This window comes from Rhipicephalus microplus, chromosome 4 (assembly GCF_043290135.1).
Source record: "Rhipicephalus microplus isolate Deutch F79 chromosome 4, USDA_Rmic, whole genome shotgun sequence".
In the NCBI taxonomy this organism is placed as follows: domain Eukaryota; kingdom Metazoa; phylum Arthropoda; class Arachnida; order Ixodida; family Ixodidae; genus Rhipicephalus; species Rhipicephalus microplus.
Window position 1 is genome coordinate 59,910,426 of NC_134703.1, and position 19,724 is coordinate 59,930,149.

Consider the following 19,724-nt stretch of genomic DNA (forward strand, 5'->3'; position numbering starts at 1 on the left):
AGAATAAGAGACAAGAATGAAGGGAAGCTTAAAGGGGTATCGTCACGAAAATTTTGGCCTCACATTTTTTTTCTTCTGCAATGTGTTGCTGGGTTTCTGTTAGCCATGATATGGCACATGGTTTGCTGTATCAAGTGACAGACAATTAATTACAGACTCCTAATTAACTACCAGTTTCTGTTTGAGAAAGCTCCAAAAATGACAAGCTGCCGGGTGAAACTTCCACAATCTAGAGCGGGCAATAATCGACATGTCAGCACACAATACAGAGACGCACTTCTGTACAGTTCAAATAAAGTTCTTTTGAACAGGAAACGGACAGGAGTGTCGTCAAACACTAAACTTTCATCAAGTGTGCCGTGGCCACAGGCTCGCAAGCAACCGCCGAGAAATACTTTGCTGAAGCCAACGAGGTGAAGGAAAAAAATGGCAGCTATGATGTCATTTTTTCCTTTGCCCCAGTTATTCATCCCGCCACACACTTTCAGCCTGAGGGTGTGCAGCAGGATGGGATACTTCCAATATTCAAACTTCAAAGAACACGTAAAATACCTTCCAAGCTATATTCACTATAGATATTTTGCAGATGATATACAGATGCTCATGGGAATCCATACCGCAGGCTATCTCGGCAGCTAAATTTTGTATTAGTACCTTTTTAACCAGATGCCAATATATAACCAGATGCCAATATACAGCTCACAACCTTGCCCTGAAGGAGGTATAAGCGGAGGGTGTTAAGAAATGGTTTGGGGAGTAGGTTTATTGAAGATTGTCAGAGACGGCGATGAGGGAAGCAAGGAAGAGGCGAACACTGACTTGGCACACAAACCCATACTCCTACAACACAAAATACACTAACACAAAGCACAGTAAAATGCACAAAGTTTCTCAAACGCGTTCATACATGCCACGCTTACGCATCGAGGCATGACTATAGTTAATCTGGAGAGGTGCACAAGCATTCCTTCTTACAGCCTTTGCAATGCAGCTGTTTCCACATCCCGCCACACCCTTGCAGTGTAGCTGTGAATGTGCCACTGCATCTGCCACTGCCATCCACGTAAAGCAAAGGCAAGCACATGATTGCACTGCAGGATCTTGGCCACGTCATCATGGATACGCCGTAGGCCACTGTGCATCAGGTTCTAGTACGCTAGCGCGTCCTTCATAATCCAACCAGAAGAAGAAAATGACGCACCAAGCACGAAATGGTTGCGCCTGTTCCAAGGTGTTTACCATCGAACGAAGTGCGTTGCTCAGACAGTGGTAAAATTCAAGCACCCCGTGTAGTGAACACCGCTACTATCTGTGGAGAACCGCTCCCAGTGCGCAAAGCAAAAACGAAGCCCGTAGGAAATATTGCCTATGTGCCTCTTCAGTTTGGCCATGGCAAAAGCTGGTGTGGTTGCGTCTCTTACAGGCTCGCTTAGAGAGCACTTAGCGAGGGGATGCAGGTGGGATGTCGCAGGTTCCTCTGCCATCACTGGACACCTAGAGCAGAGGTCCTACCATTTGTGAAGTCTCTGTGGCATTGACGTTGCACCAGGTCTCCGAAAATTGTTGGCCGCCTGAATGTTGGCCAACCAGGCCAGGGCAATGCGTCTGCTCCGGCCTTCGGCTCCATCTGTCCAGTCTGTGTGGCCTGTACTTTTTGTTTTCTTTTTTCCTTTTTTGCTCTATGTGGGCACATGCAGCAAAGCAAAATGTTTACGAGGGCAAAGCGCTATTATTCCTGTGCGCTGATTGCATGTATCCATCATCACTACGTCATCATGAAGGTGTCAGGGCACTTCCTCACTGACCAGGCAAATGGAGCCAGCGCCTAGAACAAAGAAGTATTGGCGTGGTCGGATGACAATGTGTGGGAGGCCGTCACATGTCCGAATGCCTAGTCGAGTGTCAATGCCCGAGAGACTTGGCAAACAGCACATCTCATGCTCCTGGTTCTCACAGAAGGAACTTTGAAATCCTCCCTGCTGCCTCTCGTCAAACAAACTTGCACAGAATGTAGCCATGGGAGCATCCTCAAGCCCCAATGTCTGTTTATACTCCTCTCCAGAGACCCTTCAGTAGTGATTGCGTAGCTGTACTCTGTATTAGTGTCATTCGTGCCCTTTTGTGTTGTAATGTATGTTTGTGTACCATGTCAGTGCTTGCTGCTTCTTCGATACCCTCTTTGGAGTTTGTAAGACTCATAGATGAGGCTGTTTAACCAACGATACAGGAAAATGGGAGAACACAAGACCACCGGGGAGTCCACAGCACATACTAGTGCAAATTAAGAACATATGTAGTTATTTGCCCAGACCACTTGAAGTAAGTAGGCAACATTATGTTTTGACGACTGTTGAAGCCATTTTTAGATTTCACGGATATGTGAAAATCAGAACTTGTGGAACGTTCCTCTACTCAAGCAACGTGAGTGCTAAGCTCAATGTATCCAGTAAATACACATTACATTTTTTGCAAATGTGGAGTACCAGTTATTAAAAAAATATTGCTGCTGTTCAACAAGCAAATGGCATGATTAAGAGGACTTGCATAGTTTAGTAATGTATGCCACATGCACCATAAAATGTCCTGACTTTAGCCTGCTAAACTGCTAGTAACCGGCTTCATTCTTGAGAATTTGTTTATGTTGTGTGGTCCCTACAGCTGCAGCGCAGTGCGTGGAGCTGCACTTTATTTGTGTATCCCTGAAGTTGCTGTGCAATACCTTTCCATCCCTGCTATTCAAGTGCCCAGAGAGTGCATAATTTAAGTTGATAAAAACAACGAAACATCACGGCATGACAGTCTGTCATGTGAAACGAATTGTGTTCGCAGAAGACTATTGTAGTCCTTCGGCAGCAGTTACTCACAGCGTTATGCGCTTGATGACATGAGAAGATTTCGTTCCTTTGTTTTTTCTTTTGATTTTGAGTGAAATGCTTTGTATTCGATATTTGATATTTTTGGACACTATTTTATTTGAATTCGATTCGGGAAACCCCTAACTGCTAGTATCTCACCATCCTCCATATTTTGTGTACTTCTTGCTTAAATTCACTGTAATTAAAGCCATCACATTCATAATGATACTGTTACACGAGTGACGAGTCAATATTGCCGCGCCCGAAACAAAGAACGAAGACGATGTGCGCGCCAACAGCCTCGTGAAAAGGGGGTCTGAAGAAGACAACGTGCTTTTGTTTTTGCTCGCCTGCTCTTGGCTCCTGCATAAAAACACACGCCGTCGGTTCTCGGACTCAACGTCTTGGTGCACTGCTTACGTTGAACCGCGACACTGGTGGAAGTGCTGGGTTGCAAGCCTGCCGATGCTCAACACCCCATCTGGAAGCCGTTCATCAAGTCCCGACACGCAGCCACCTGTTACGACACCAGTGCACCGCTTCAGTCGGCGACTGCTAGGCCTATCTCCTGAGCTGACCTCCTTCGACGAACATTCTACCAGGCATCACGTACCTCTACCAATGGCCTCCGCTAGCCAGCCACAGTTGGTCCAAGGGATACAAGGCAGCCCCGTTTCCAATCCAGCCCAGGTAACACTTCTTCAGCCACTTGTGCCTGATCGCTTCAGTGGTGCCCCACACGAAGACGTTGAAGATTGGCTTGAGCCTTACGAACGCGTTGCCGACATCAACCAGTGGAATGCTCAACAGAAGCTCGCCCGCACGTATTTCACTCTCGATGACGGCGCTCACACGTGGCTTGAGAATCGAGAAGGCCGTATATCCACATGGGATGACTTTCGTCAGCAGCTGATTGACACCTTTGCTAGCGTCGACCGTCGAGAGCGGGCTCAGCAGTTGCTCGAGTTAAGGCTTCAAAAACCTAACGAAACTGTGGCAATGTTTGCTGAAGACGTTACGCGCCTCTGTCGTCGGGCTGATCCCAACATGTCCGAGGAGAAGTTGCGCTACCTTATGCGCAGCGTGAAAGAACAATTGTTCGCTGGACTTGTGCGCAATGCCCCAACTACCGTGGCCGATTTTATAAGAGAAGCCACTGCCATTGAGCGTGCTCTGCACCAAAGAACGAGGCAATATGATCGCTCGTCCACTACCACCCCAATCAACGCCGCTTCAGTGACTCTGGACAATCAGGGCTCCCTACGTGACCTTATCAGAGATATTGTCCGCGAAGAAATCCAGAAGCTTTGGACTCCTCCAGTGGATACACCAGTGACCGCCGTTGCCGCAGTCATTCGTGACGAACTTAGGCACGCTTTTTCAGCAGCTGATCTCGATCGCGATCAGCGTCAACTGAGTTACGCCGACGCTGTCTGCCGACCACCACCCGTCCCGCCCATTACATCGTACTACCAGCCACCTACAGCCGCACCTTCGTTGCAACCATTGCAGGAGGCTTTCAGACGTCAGCCCATGTCTCCGATGTCTCCATGCCACCAGCCACCACTTGCCGCGCCTTACTCACCACCACGAGAGGACATAAGACGCCCACAATTTCGCAGAACGGACGCTTGGCGCACCGTCGATCGGCGCCCTCTCTGCTTCAACTGTGGTGGTGCCGGCCATATAGCTCGCTATTGTTGGTACCGCGACACATCGCTTCGCCCGTCTCAGCCAGGGTACGACGGTCGCCGTGCCAATGACGACTACATTGTTCGCCATGACGACCCTGGTTTTCGAGGACCTTCAACAACGTGGTCTCCCTATCACGAGTCACCTCCTCATCGCCAGCCCAATTCCGCCCACAGGTCACGCTCTCCATCCCCTGCTCAGACATCATCACCGAATCGACGTACTTTTGCTGACCTTCAGGGAACAAGGTCGCCCAGCCCTTACCGGGGAAACTAAAGGCGGCGACCTCTCGGGGTAAGGTCGCAGCCCGACCACAAGACGATAAAAAGTCCCCAGTGCTGCCGCGACAGAACGACTTGACGCCGACGAATATTAACGACGAAATGGTGAGCGCCGACCTCAATGTAATTATTGACGGAGAGCAAGTGACGGCCTTAGTCGATACGGGTGCTGATTTTTCCATAATAAGTCGCAAGCTGGCTGATCATCTTAGAAAAGTAAGAACGCCATAGACAGGACTACATATAAGAACAGCGGGTGGTCAATTGCTGCTCCCTACTGAAAGACGCACAGCAAGAATCAGCATAGGAGATTCTTCTTTCGTCGCGACTTTCATTGTTCTCCCAGAGTGCTGCAAAGATTTAATTATAGGAATGGACTTTCTCAGGGAGCATGGCGCAATAATCAACATCCCGGACCGCGTGGTTTCATTTTACGAGAGTGCTCGTCTGACTGATCCTACATCACCAGAGCACAAATCCTTTCGTCTGAAAGACCACAATATAGTCGTGCCGCCTCGATCATGTATCCTTGTTTTAGTAGCATGTGACGTACCATTCGACGGTGAAGGAGTCGCCGACCAAAAAACCTCGCTGCTTTTCACACACGGGATTTCCGTAGCACGAGGAATAGTCAATGTCACCGATGGCCCAACGAACTTGCTGTTGACCAATTTCACCTCCGAGCGACAGCACCTTCCAAAAGGCACAACGTTGGCACATTTCGACGAGATCGCAGATGTTCATGACTGCTTTTCAGCACTCGAAGCAACACCTGCACAAGACCCACGTGACCTAGCACCTAACCTTGACGTCAGCCCTACTTTAACTCAGCAACAGCGGGAACGCCTGCTTGTGCTGCTAGACGAGTTTCACGACTGTTTTGCGTCGACCTCGAAAGTAGGCCGGACGTCCTTGACCAAGCACCGAATCATCACAGAGGACACGGCTAGACCAATCCATAAAAATCTATACCGTGTGGCTTCAAAAGAGCGAGAAGCGATAGAACAGCAGGTAACAAAAATGCTTGAAGACGACGTCATTCAACCGTTGAAAAGCCCCTGGGCATCACCTGTTGTTCTAGTGAAAAAGAAGGACGGCAGCCTGCGTTTCTGTGTGGACTATCGAAAGCTAAATCAGGTTACAAAAAAGGACGTGTACCCGCTTCCCCGCATAGATGATTCGATTGACAGGCTTCGAAACGCACGTTACTTCTCTTCCATGGACTTAAAGAGCGGATATTGGCAAATTGAAGTAGACCCCAGGGATCGTGAAAAAACCGCTTTCGTGACGCCAGACGGACTGTACGAATTTAAGGTTTTACCATTTGGCTTGTGCTCCGTTCCTTCTACTTTCCAGCGTCTCATGGATACCGCTCTCTCTGGCCTTAAATGGAGAACCTGCATAGTATACCTTGACGACGTCATTGTGTTTTCTACAACGTTTGACGAACACCTTGAACGATTGCAAATGGTCTTGCAGGCCATACGGGCCGCAGGCCTGACGCTCAAGCCGGAGAAATGTCACTTCTGCTTTGAGGAACTGCAGTTTCTTGGCCATGTCGTCAGTTACGCAGGAGTTCGTCCAGACCCCGAAAAAGTTGCCGCCGTCGCACAGTTTCCAACACCATCAGATAAAAAGGCAGTGAGGCGTTTTCTGGGTCTCTGTGCATATTATCGGCGATTTATTCCAGATTTTGCGCGCATTGCGTCACCTTTAACTCGTCTCACGAGGGATGACGTTGCATTTGTTTGGGGCGACGAACAGGAAGATGCTTTCAATGACTTGTGGCAACGTCTACAGACGACCCCCGTACTTGCCCATTTTGATGACACAGCCCCTACAGTGCTCCATACTGACGCCACCAATGTTGGCCTCGGAGCTGTGCTTGTACAGCGCCAGGATGACGAGGAAAGAGTGATCGCTTACGCAAGCAGAACTCTGTCACGCATAGAAGCAAATTACTCGACCACTGAAAAGGAATGCCCCGCCGTGGTGTGGGCAGTTATGAAATTTCGCACATACCTGTACGGCCGCCCATTCAAGGTTATCAGTGACCACCATTCGTTATGTTGGTTAACAAGTCTGAAAGATCCTTCCAGGCAATTGGCACGCTAGAGCCTTAGACTACAGGAGTTTGATATAACGATGGTGTATAAGTCGGGAAAACGACACACGGACGCCGACTGCCTATCTAGATCCCCAATAGAGTCGGCTGCTGCTTTTGATGAAGAGACAGCGTTCCTCGGAATCCTCGACACGTCAACCATCGCAGATCACCAGCATGACGATCCTGAGCTACTTGGCTTGATTAATTATTTAGAAGGACGAAGCCAGAATGCACCCAAAGCCTTTACAAGAGGACTATCATCGTTCTGTCTGCGAAACAATGTCCTTTACAAAATGAACTTCTCGTCAGACGGGTCCACCTACCTGCTTGTCGTCCCTACCACTCTTCGTCCTGAGGTGTTGCAAGCGTGCCACAACGAGGTAACATCTGGACATTTAGGCTACACGCGCACACTGAGCAGAGTTCGAGGGAGATATTACTGGCCTAGACTCACCGCTACCGTGAAGCATCATGTTCGGACCTGCCTCGATTGCCAGCGGCGCAAGTCACCTCCAACAAAACGAGCCGGTTTGCTACACCCTGTCCAGATCCCGACAACGCCATTTGACCAGATCGGAATGGACCTTTTGGGCCCACTTCCCACCTCCAGTGTTGGTAACCGCTGGGTTATAGTGGCGACCGACTACCTTACTCGCTACGCCGAGACAAAAGCCATCCAGAGAGGCACAGCAGAGGAGGTAGCCCGGTTCTTCATAGAGAACATTGTGCTGAGACACTGTGCGCCATCAATCGTTATAACAGATCGCGGAATTGCATTCACGGCCGCGCTTTTAGATCATGTGTTGGTGCTCAGCGGTACTATTCATCGCAAGTCGACAGCTTACCATCCACAAACCAACGGGTTGACCGAGCGACATAACAAAACTCTGGAAGACATGCTTTCCATGTATGTGGACTTCGAACACAAAACTGGGACGAGATTCTCCCTTACATACCGTTCGCATACAATACTGCGAAACAAGAAACCACACGTATGACCCCATTCAGCCTTGTTCACGGACGAGAAGTAAGAACGATGTTAGACGCAATGCTGCCACACGAATGCGATGACAACGAAACGAGTGCTGACGCGTTTACTCAACGCGCAGAGGAGGCCAGGCAGCTCGCACGTCTGCGAATATACCAACAGCAAGAGTACGACGCAGGCCGCTATAACCAACGTCATACACCTGTAACGTACGAAACCGGGGACAGGGTATGGGTGTGGACGCCTGTACGAAGACAGGGACTATCCGAAAAATTGCTCAGAAGGTACTTCGGACCTTATCGAGTACTGCGACGACTAAGTGATGTTACCTATGAAGTCGTCCCGGATAGCCCAAATTGTTCAAGGCGTTGCCAGCACCGACCTGAGCTTGTGCACGTAGTGCGCATTAAGCCATACGTCAGCGAATGACTCTGCGAGGCACCGTCGCTTCTACAAAGTGACTTCTTGCGCAAATTACTGTCTCAGCTATAGCATCGGGGCGATGCTCTTTTAAGGGGAGGCAAATGCCGCGCCCGAAACAAAGAACGAAGACGATGTGCGCGCCAACAGCCTTGTGAAAAGGGGGACTGAAGAAGACGACGTGCTTTTGTTTTTGCTTGCCTGCTCTTGGCTCCTGCATAAAAACACACGCCGTCGGTTCTCGGACTCAACGTCTCGGTGCACTGCTTACGTTGAACCGCGACAATATATTAAAAATATATTTACAAAATGTATATGCGGTTGCAGCGCTGGCCAGTCTGGCTCTGAGTTCGAGCAGCAAGTGACCTTCATCCTTTTCGTCGGGCACACACGCACATTGACAATAAGCATTGCGACATCTTACATGTAGCAGAATCCTCGTCGGCAAAGGCGCCGTCTCGGCGCATCTAGACGTCGCCATTGGGCGAGTAGTACTGCTTCAGGTGTGTGACGTGTGCGATGTCGCTGGCCTAAGGGGTGGATGAAGACGACAAGGCAGCAGGAGCGATTTTATAACTGACGGGAGTCACCGCACGAAGCACTCTGTATGGCCTTGTGTATGGAGAGAGCAGTTTGTCAGACAGGCCAATGTGCCTGGTCGGAGTCCACAGCAGAACCAACGAACCGGGCGAAAAGTGCACATCCCGGTGTAGTTGATCATAACGGCGCCATTGGTTTTCTTGGGAGGTCAGAAGGCGAGCACGAGCGGCTTCACTAGCGTGGGCAATCCGGTTGATGGCGTCCGGGGCATCTTCTGTGGTCGGAGCTGCTGGCAACAAAATGACTGTATCGAGGGGCAATGTGGGTTCCCGGCCAAACAACAGGAAAAATGGGGAGCAACCAGCTCTGTCATAGCGTGAAGAATCGTACGCAAATGTCACGTATGGTAGAGTGAAGTCCCAGTTAGAGTGGTCTTAGGAAAGATACTTTGAAAGCATGTCGGTTAGGGTTCAGTTGGTGCGACGTAGTGAGATTGTGGTGTGTTGCACATGAGCGTAGGATGTCCACTATGACTCTTGATAGAAATGTGCGGCCTCGGCCCGTGAGCAGCTGGCGTGGAGCACCATGCTGCAAGGTCACGTCATGTAGAAGAAAATCGGCAACGTCTGTGGTACAACATGTTGGAAGGGCGCGTGTGATGGCGTAGAGTGTAGTGTAGTCAGTGGCCACAGCTATCCACCTATTGCCAGCAGAAGACAGGTTAAACGGGCCGAGTAAGTCCAAGCCAATGCAAAAAAAAAGATTCAGAAGGAATGTCGAGTGTAGAAGGTGCCCAGCCGGAAGCGTCGACGGTGTTTTGCGGCGCTGACATACTTCACACGCCGCGACGTATCTTCTGACGGAGTGTGCGAGAGCTGGCTAATAGAAGCGATGGCGAATTCGGTCGTATGTGCAGGACACGCCGAGGTGACCGTCAGTAGGAACGTCGTAAAAGTTGTGGAGTACAGCTGAGCAGAGGTGTTTGGGTATAGCAAGCAGCACAGATGGGCCACCTGGATGGAAGTTATGCCAGTATAGTATACCATTCTGCCGTACGAACAAGCGATGGGATCAGTTGGATGGAGAGGAGTCGAGGTACTCGATGATAGCTCGTAAGGCTTCATCACGGCGTTGCTCGTCGGCTATGTGGGTCAGTTGGGAAACGGAGCACACGCAGGCGACGTCGTCAGGTACGACGGCTGATTCACCAACTGGATAGCGAGAAAGGCAATCGGCGTCCTGATGCAGGCGTCCAGACTTGTATGTCACAGCAAAAGTGTATTCTTGCAGTCGCAGAGCTTAGCGACCAAGTCGACCTGTGGGACCTCTTAAGGATTAAAGCCAGCAGAGCGCGTGGTGGTTGGTGACGACGGAGAAGTGAGTGCCATATAAATATGGACAAAACTTTGAGACCGCCCAAACAAGAGCAAGGCATTCTCGTTCCGTGATCGAATAGTTGCACTCTGCAGGTGTAAGGAGGCGGCTAGAACAGGCGATAACCCGGTCGTGTCCCTGTTGGCGTTGAGCGATAACGGCTCTGATACCGTGACCACTGGGACTCGCTTGGACCTCAGTTTGGGTGGATGGGTAAAAGTGGGCCAGAATAGGGGGCGTCATAAAAAGTGTGATGAGGCAAAAGAACGCAGCGGTTTGAGTGGACCCCTCCGTAAATGGGATGCCTTTCTTCAGAAGATCGATAAGTGGTTGGGCGATTGCTGCAAAGTCTTTCACAAATCACCTGAAGTACGAACAGAGTCCCACAAAGCTGTGGACATCTTTGGCGGATCGGCGTACTGGGAAACTCGTGACAGCACGAATTTTCTCAGAGTCTGGCCGCACACCAGAACCATCGACAATGTGGCCCAACACTTTAATTTGTCGGGGGCCGTAGTGACACTTCGAGGAGTTCAACTGGAAGCCAGCATTGCCGAAGACGGCGAGAATGGCCGACAGACGCTCAAGGTGGGTCTCAAATGTAGGTGAAAATACGAGGGCGTCGTCTAGGTAACACAAGCATGTTAACCATTTGAAGCTGTGTAGCAGAAAGTCCATCATACGTTCAAACGTAGCTGTGGCATTGCATAGACCGAAGGGCATAACCTTGAATTGGTACAGGCCATCGGGAGTGACGAAGGCGGTCTTTTCTTGGCCTTTCTCATCCCCGGCAATCAGCCAATAACCAGAGCGAAGGCCGATGGATGAAAAGTAGCGTGCGCCATGAAGACAATCGAGAGCGTCACTAATACGGGGCAAAGGATACACGTCCTTTTTCCTAGTTCGATTTAGATGCTGGTAATCGATGCAGAAGCGCCATGTGTTGTCCTTCTTTTTAACCAGGACGACGAATGACGCTCATGGGCTTGATGAGGGCTCAATAATGCTTTTAGTTAACATCTTGTCCACTTTGACTTGAATAATCTGGTCTCCAATGTGGACAAATGATACGGTCAACGGTGAATGGGAGCAGCATCACCTGTGTTGATGCGGTGCTGGACAAGAGAAGTTTGGCCAAGTGGTCGATCGCCATTGATTGATTTGTGGGGTTTAACGTCCCAAAACCACTATATGATATATGATCGCCAAGGTTGAAGATGTCGCGGTAGGAAGCTAAAAGGCGCATGAGGATGGCTGACTGCGCTGGGGGGAGGTGAGGAGCGATCATAGGACGTATTCACATGTCAAGGCGTATGGCATCAGGTGGGCGACAAGGAAGATTAGTGCATATGTCGGCTGTGAAAGTGGTGACATCATCATCGGCTAAGGACCGCAACGTGGTGATTAAGATGCCTTCAGGGAGGACTTGCTTCGTGAAGCCGAAATTTACGACGGGTAGACTTATCCAGTTAGCGGCTATAATTACGACACAGTGAGGGACGGCGACATCACAGGCCAGTAGGACATCAGGAATTGGCGTGATGATGTAATACCCATCCAACACGGGTGAGGTCGTGGTGAGTTCGGCGAATGTGAGGGCTTTAGGCGGTAAGTGGAGGAAATCTGTGGCACAGAGGCCACGTTGAAATTTAGGTTAAGTATTCGGCTGAAGAGGAAGGTCTAAGCAAAGAGTACCAGCGAAACAGTCTATCAGAGCACAATGGGTCGACAGGAAGTCCATCCCTAAGATGAGGTTATGAGGACAGTTATGGAGCATCGTGAATAGGACAGAAACGTAGCTGTCGACGATGCTTATGCGAGCCGTACACATTTCGATGACAGGAACAGTTCTGCCATTGGCGACATGTACAGCTTCTGTAGCAGAAGGCGTGAGTACTTTTCTTAAGTGGCGACAACGATGAACACTGATTATGGACACGTGAGCGCCAGCATCGACTAGTGCCGTCAAAGAAATACCATCCACGTGCACGTCGATAAGATTCTTGTTCGTAGGAACCGTCAATGAAGGGTTTGGTTCACACGGAGATGGCGCAGCACTAGCTCCAGGAGCTGCACGGTGTAGTTTTCAGACGGGTGCAATGGAAAGTTGGGCGCCGAGGAATGGCGGGGTGGCTGGGGTGACGGGGAACGATGGCGTTGAGGGGACAGAGAACGAGCAGGAAGGCGGCCAATAAGTGTGTCGAAAGCAGCGTCCGTACGTCTGGGCAAATACCGGCGAAGATCTTCATATGGACGATAAAGTGCAAAAGACATGTTCCTATGTGGCAGCGTCCAGGAGGCACGGCAGTAGCTGGAGACATGTCTAACGCGGTGGCACCGGAAGCAGATTGGTTTGTCATCGGGAGTCCGCCATTCCATGGGGTTGTGAGATCGTGGAGGAACGAATGGTTCACGTCGAGATGCATTGATCGGCATTGGTCTGGAGGAGGGGCGAGATACGGGGCAGGCGAGAGGGAACCTGAGGTTGGCGAATTCTTGTCGTATTTTTGCCTGAATAACAGAGACGGCGGGGGCTGTTGGTATGGTAGTGTAATGGTTCTTGGGCCCTCAGACGCAGAAACCCAAGACAAGGACAAGAGAAACACCTATTGACCTCACACACAAAACAATCACAACATTGTGGCTATCTGTATAACACACTGGCTCCGTAATTCAGTCATACAGTCCTTATGTCTACGCGCCCGCGAGTAACCCACGCGTCCTCACTACTCGGAAGTCTAATTCCGTCGGGTGCCACTCACGCTCCCGCTGAAGACTATGGCGTCGACGACGCAACCTCGCCACGGGAAGGTTGCCAAGTGCACGGGAGCTCACGAGCAGACCATCAGCTGCTCGTGCTGGACCAGGCAGCCCCGCGCTGCGGCCGACGAAACACCGAGGTCGCACCTTCAATTGGCGGTTGCGCCGGACCGGCTCCGACGTGGCACCGTGGCCACGATCTCGGTGACTGGTTGTGCCGGACCCGAGTCTGGACAGGATCAGCCGCTTGCCCTGGCCCGCACGCTCGTCAACCACAGGAACAGCATGTCAGGCCCGGCCTGGAACCGCCACTCGCCTCAGGAACATGCCACGCTCGTCCCGGTTGGGTTGGTGACACCCACTCGTTGGTTCGGTCCCCTGAGGCCCAACGCCTAGCGCTCTTGCTAGCTGGCCGCGTTCTTCCTCTGCCCGTCGCTGTTCCGAAGCTCACGCGCTCACGTTCGTCTGACCCCGTGCACACTTTCGTCTTCGTCGGTTATTTTCCGCTGTCGGTTTCACTTCCAGTTTCGATTTTGGTTGTGAGAAGCACTCTTACCACAGTAGTATGTTCGAAGAGAGAGGGCTGAAGCGGCACTGGACTTGCTGCTTCAAGTTCCCGTCGAACGATACGTGTGACACTCTGCTCAAAGGGCGGTGTGGCGGCGGAATCAGAGCAGGTGGACGTAGCCACCATGTTTGGTAAATGAGAAAAAGGAGGGCGCACCCGACAGTTTTTTTGCTGTTTCGGAACGGTGGCATTCGTGAATGATGCCGTCTATAGTCGAGTAGATCAGCAAATTGAAAGCGTCGTCCACGATTCCCTTTAAAACGTGACCAACCTTGTCAGCTTCAAACATCGCCTCGTCCACTTTCCAGCAAAGAGCGAGAACTTCTTGTATGTAGGACACATACGATTCAGTTGGCGACTGGACACGGGTAGCCAGCTCCTGTCGTGCAATTGCGTGGCGACCGATCTGGTCCTGTCACACACTTCGGTTGAGACCACACCGATCTAACATCGACATGCGCCAGACTCGCAGGCTTCCATTTTACGCTTCGGCCTGCAACGCCTGAAAGGCCTCGAAGTGGTACATCTCAAATTTATTTGCAGGTCGGTTGACCCATGCGGGGTTGCACGTGCGATGATGTATGAGCCCGATCGACGCACTCGTAGAGCAGACACAGAGATTTGATTACACACAAACAAGCATTTAATTAAAACAAGGACAAAGGCAGGAGTTAACTCAAATAACAGAGGAAGAAAACTGATACGCGATGAAAAAGAACAGCTACAAAACAAGAAATGCTCTAAAAGAACACAACTAGTGCAGACAAAACACATATACGTGGAATGTTCATAAAATGACAACATGATGGAAATCAAAAAGAGATACGAAGAAAATAACTACAAGAAAAAGCTCATGCTCGCACTTCTGAACATCTACATGCCTCACAGCGCACACAACTACACTTATTGAAAAGCCGGTTATAATGAAGTAAAAGTTTAGAAAAAAAAGGTCACAATAAAAAGTTCCATATGGACCAGGCCAGCTCTTGGTACATGTAGGGGAGTTGACGGGTGCAGATGAATATCTCGCCAGCTTAGTAGATGACGAGGGTGCCCGGTATTGCAGCCGTCTCAATATGTTGCGGGGGTCACTCCATACTCGTCGCCTACGCGAGCCTCGTGACACCGACGACCACGCGTCTTGCTAGTAGCACGTCAACTTCGAATCTGATTTCAAAGCAGTCAAAACTCTTTCGTGACGTCCCGTCCCCTCTCGAGGTCATTTATTTTTCCTTGAACACATGTCCCTCCTTTCGGTACAGGTGTAGGGAAGACAATGCGGCGCCGCTGCTGCGTCGTTAGTCGCCGGACGTCGTTCTCCCAACACAAAAGCACCCTTCTTTTGACGATTGGACGCGCGGACGAAACGAAAATTGCAGTCGTTTGTGATAGGTCCCCAAAGATGTCTCGTAGCTTCTCCTTGAATGTGTCCCAGCTGGGGAGTTCGTACTCATTTGTTTCGTACCAGACACGCAAGTTCCGTCCAAGCAGAAGAGAACATTAGCGAGCATCATGGTAGGGTCCCAGCGGTGAGTTTGACTGACTCGTTCATACAGGTGAAGCCAGCAGTTGACATCGAGGCCAGGTTGCACAGAGAATGTCCCGAGATCACGGGGTGTGGGGACCGGAACAAAGGCTGTCGGAGAAGTCGCAGACGTGTCACTGGAAGCCATGGCCGGAAGTTGGAGGTTGCGGCCACTGCGGAGCTGCGGGGTGAGGATGGGGAACGTTCCACCTCCACCAAATATGTTACGTGAGTAACGAGTCGATATATTGCAAATGTATTTACAAAATACATTTTCAAGAGCGGTTGCAGCGCTGGCCAGTCTGGCTCTGAGTTCAAGCAGCAAGCGACCTTCATCCTCTTTGTCGGGCACACTCGCGCATTGACAATATGCATTGCGGCAGCTTACATGTAGCAATATTTTACAGCAAATCAACCATGCGGTTTGTGAATGTGAGCGTCCATGAAAGATTTTGCTTCTATTATAATAAGGGTTGCAGCGTAAGCGCGAGTGCTGGAAGAAAAGAGAACAGAAGGCGAGGAACGGAAGTCAAAGAGGGACAACACGAGCGCTGACTACCAACTGACTATTTTTCCCTGTACACATGTTAATATATACAAACAGGCAAAATCTTTTAACAAGCGAACGTGAGCAACATGACATAGATCTGGTGGAGTGTCTGATAAAAATGAAGGCCCAACGATAATGTGCCTTCGTTGTCCCTCTTTGCCTTCCATTCCTCGCTTTCTGTTTGCTTTCCTGCCCGCGTGCTTGCGTACTCTTGTGCTTGCGCTGCAACCCTTATTATAATGAAATTTAACCAACTAGCCCAAATAGCCGTTATTCATCTTGGTTCTCATAGGAAACAAAAAGAAATGACATTAGCAGTTTTTGGGGAGGGGGGGGTGCTGTCAGGACATGATGCCCGCCCAAACGCTGGACCTCGTGCATGCCCACATCATATACTGTACTCAAGTGACTCCACCCGACGACCGAATTGGTCAAGGTCACTAGGTGACCCTGAACACCTAGTGAATTTGAGAATATTGTTTGGGGATCCCCTAGAATTGCCAAAGCCTCAGCCAGAAGCTTTGATTTAATAATTTGGTTGATATGTGGGGTTTAACGTACCAAAATCACCTAAGTCAGAAGCAATGAGCTTTAGCAATGTTATTTGTGTACTGCTCCAAGAAAATACTCTGCAACCAAAGATCTCCATCAGATTCTGCAAGTGACTTCACATTGTCCTAATGTCTAGCACAATGACCCCAAATAAAATAGACATGGTCTTCTTTGCTATGGCAAGGATAGAATGGGCCACAAATAAAGCTGAAATCCATACTGTGAAAAAAAAAAAAAAAAAAAAACTGTAGGGTTAGCAATCAACAGGTGGCACCCAGAGCAAGGTGAAGAACCTAAACACGTGACGTATAAAAAGAAAAGAAAAATGTAATGCCCTCAACAGCCTTTAATTCACTGTTGTCACACCACTGCCTTTTGCCACAGTGTCAGCGATCCGTCTACACTGGTCCAAGATGTGGCCAGTGTGTTAACTCTCATTTGGTTGTCTGCCAAATGCAGAAGAGCTTTACTGCTTAGTTTTTGTGAATACCGAACACCTTGTGGCCAAAAATTTAACGTACACTTAGATCACCCTGCTATGACAGTCTTCTTTTAGCCTTACCTTAATGAAACCACTGTATGTGTGCTTTGGCAAGGCCCTTTTCTTTTCCTTTTTTACTGCTTTAGTAATAGTAGTAGTGCCCTGAAATTAGAAAGCAGAGGAGAAAGAAAAATAAAGCAACAATATGATGCTTGAAATACAGACCCCTACAATTAGACACCAAAATGACACATTAGTCCTGCAATATCCTATGAAGTGATGGAAGTATTATGAAAGATGAATTCGGTATCTGCCTCTTTGTAGCACAAAGCAACAAGGACATCAATGGGGAGTACGAAGAAAGAAGAGCTTCCTCACTGAGAAAAAATTTGTCCTAATCTAGGTATTCATCTGTTGGTACTCTTTATACATGTACCCCAGTCTTACAAGGTTGGAGTTATAAGGACTGCCACCAGAAGCACTGAAGACTTTACCCGTCGGTGATCACGTGATGAGACTGAAGGAAAACTTAACATTACTCTCCATTCCAGTCAGACCATTGTGTTTACACAGCGGGAACGCTTGCATTTTTTAGCACAACACTGGTGACAGTAGAGAATGGTTAGTGAGTCGAACCGAAACACCAGACTGCATCACTGCACCCTTCTGGCTTTATAAATTTTGTAGCCAAATGTGCTGCATATTTGTCAAGCCACCTAAAAGCATTCCAACCATCCACAGAACGTTTGTTTCTAGAGGCTGTGCTTAGCTGTGAAGACTGTTGCCTATCAAGTACATTTGCCCACAAGATATGTGCAGAGTAACTCGTGCTATAACATCACATCTTCATACCGTTGTCTCCGCCTTCTTCACCCTCTTGATGCTCTCCATTCTGACCTCTGTACCTTTCACTTTACGAAACATTATCTTCTTCTCCTGACACAGCCAACTCCTGCACTGACTAAGACAACACTGGCAATGACACAGCAATGGAAAAAAATATGCTTATTGCAGCAAAATAAACTTTTGCAATCCCCATTCTTTTCATGCCTGTTGTACTTTAACAGAGCTCTTATGATAACATAATATGTGTATGTGGCCCTTTCCATGCAAAGTCTTCCTTATATACAGGCAGTAAACAGTGAAATAAAGCATGGAGACAGAGCAGACAAATGGGAAAAGCACTGAACGAATCACCAACAAGCTCGATAAGCCACTTTACTCGACATGCAGCTTTTGCACCTGAAATGGTGGCTCGGCAACTGTACCGCCGCGCTGCTAAGCGCCAGGGTGCCAATTTGTTTTTTGGCCATGGCGGCTAACCTCTGACAGGGATAAAATGCGAAAATGGCCACATACATTGATTTAGGTGCACATTAAAAAAAAAAACTCTACGGGGTCATATTTCAACTGAAATAAATATGGTACACCTCAGTAACACATTCTCATTTCACCACACTAAACCATGAGTTTAATAGTCTTTTTGTTTAAGGGAGAGCAAAGGATTTCAGAAATGCAGCTTTAGTTATCGCCTCTCATTGCTTTACCTTTAATGTCGCCTCCATCATACTGACTGATTCCTTGTACAGCAGACAAAGACAGAGAGGGAAAAATTCTCGAAGACTTACATCAGACACGTCGACCTTGATGCTCTTAGCTGCGTCATTGAATGCCTTGCTCCACCACTGGGACGTCAAGTCAATCTTGTGCCCAACCTAGGAGCATGATATAGTAAAAATCCACTATAAGTTACCACGGCAGATCATACATCTGCAGCATGCACCAAGCCATAACAAGTAAGTTTTGCCTCGCGCAACATTTAGTTGCAACTTTTTTTTGTTAGCGTGAAAGCTCCAGCTCTGATACTGTCTTTCCCTTTGCATCAATGCCACTGAATATACACAAAAGTCACACAAGGTTGCCATCACTTGCCACCATTCTAGTTAAGTAAACAGTAGGTCTATTCGATTCAATAAAATTGCACGGCACCGCACAAAAAAAGGTGGAGCCGGTGCCGACACCTGGTGCAGCAGGTGTATCTAGGTGTCTCGGTACCCATTTCAGAGAGCAAATGTCACGCATTAGCAGCGCCACCGCTTAGGGTCAATCAATGTTTAGATGAAATCCTTTGCTCTCCCTTAAATAAAAAGACTATTAAATTCATGGTTTATTGTCGTGAAATCAAATTTTGAGATGCAAGCAGAGAACACCTGTCGTCTGCTGCTCGGCTACGTAAGCCGTCGTGTGTATTGTGCGCCCACGAATTTGCAGCTCCTGATGTTTAAGCATGGAGGAATTTTACATTGCTACGGAAATAGCTGAATCCAACAGTGAAGACGAGGAACTTGACGCAGTGTTGTGTTAAATCGGCGCTGAACTGGTGCGCAGCGATCGTAACCGCACACCTAGATACTACGAAGAAGTTGTGGTCCGTTATTTTGACTACGAGTGCAAGCGACTTTTGGCCGATGTTGCCAAAATTCTCTTTATATTTATCAATAAGGAACCTCGTCTTTCTTCCGCTCCACAGCACTTTGTCAGGGTCATCGAGACGTGCAGGACTTTGATCAGCACTCTGACGAAGCACGGCAGCTGCCGCAGAGGCCGCTTGCACCGTCAGGATCGCGTGGTTTTACGGCGTTTGGGCGTAGCACGCCCGTTTGTCAAGTCAGTGGTGGCAAGTTAGCCCGACGCGCATACAACCCGCAATGTTCTCCCATCTGAAAAAAAGAAAACAACGGATAACAAAGAAATGTCGCTGTCGTGCTTCTGAGCGGACTGCTCAAGAATGTTATCACGTCTGCACAATTACCAGCAGTTGCGTAGAGTTTGGCGTCGCCGTCTAGGAGTATCACGCCAAGATTTTCCACAATCAGGAAAATTTGTCGGTACACCGTCGATGTCTACGACCGTGCGCGACCGGAATGTGCGAGGCAGCACCAAAATGCTGCACCCTCGCGCTAGAAGGTGCAAGGGTTCGGGGCACCATGGCCACACGCAACCAACACCCTGTACAATGAAGGACGGTGGT

The 19,724-nt window shown here is 49.1% G+C and overlaps 1 protein-coding gene across 5 annotated transcripts in view; it reads right to left on the reverse strand.

The window, feature by feature from the left end:
• The window catches only part of LOC119172031 (G patch domain-containing protein 4), a 45,215-nt gene that overhangs the window by 24,399 nt on the left and 1,092 nt on the right, over positions 1 to 19,724 (reverse strand). For 3 of the 5 annotated variants that reach the window (XM_075892835.1, XM_075892839.1, XM_037423001.2), the window contains 2 exons: positions 18,322 to 18,408; positions 16,775 to 16,855 (listed from right to left, as the gene is read on the reverse strand). In XM_075892835.1, the coding sequence (XP_075748950.1) occupies positions 16,775 to 16,855; positions 18,322 to 18,408 (168 nt within the window). The remainder of the gene's footprint in view (positions 1 to 16,774; positions 16,856 to 18,321; positions 18,409 to 19,724) is intronic. The other 2 variants (XM_075892838.1, XM_075892837.1) reach the window with 1 other exon arrangement.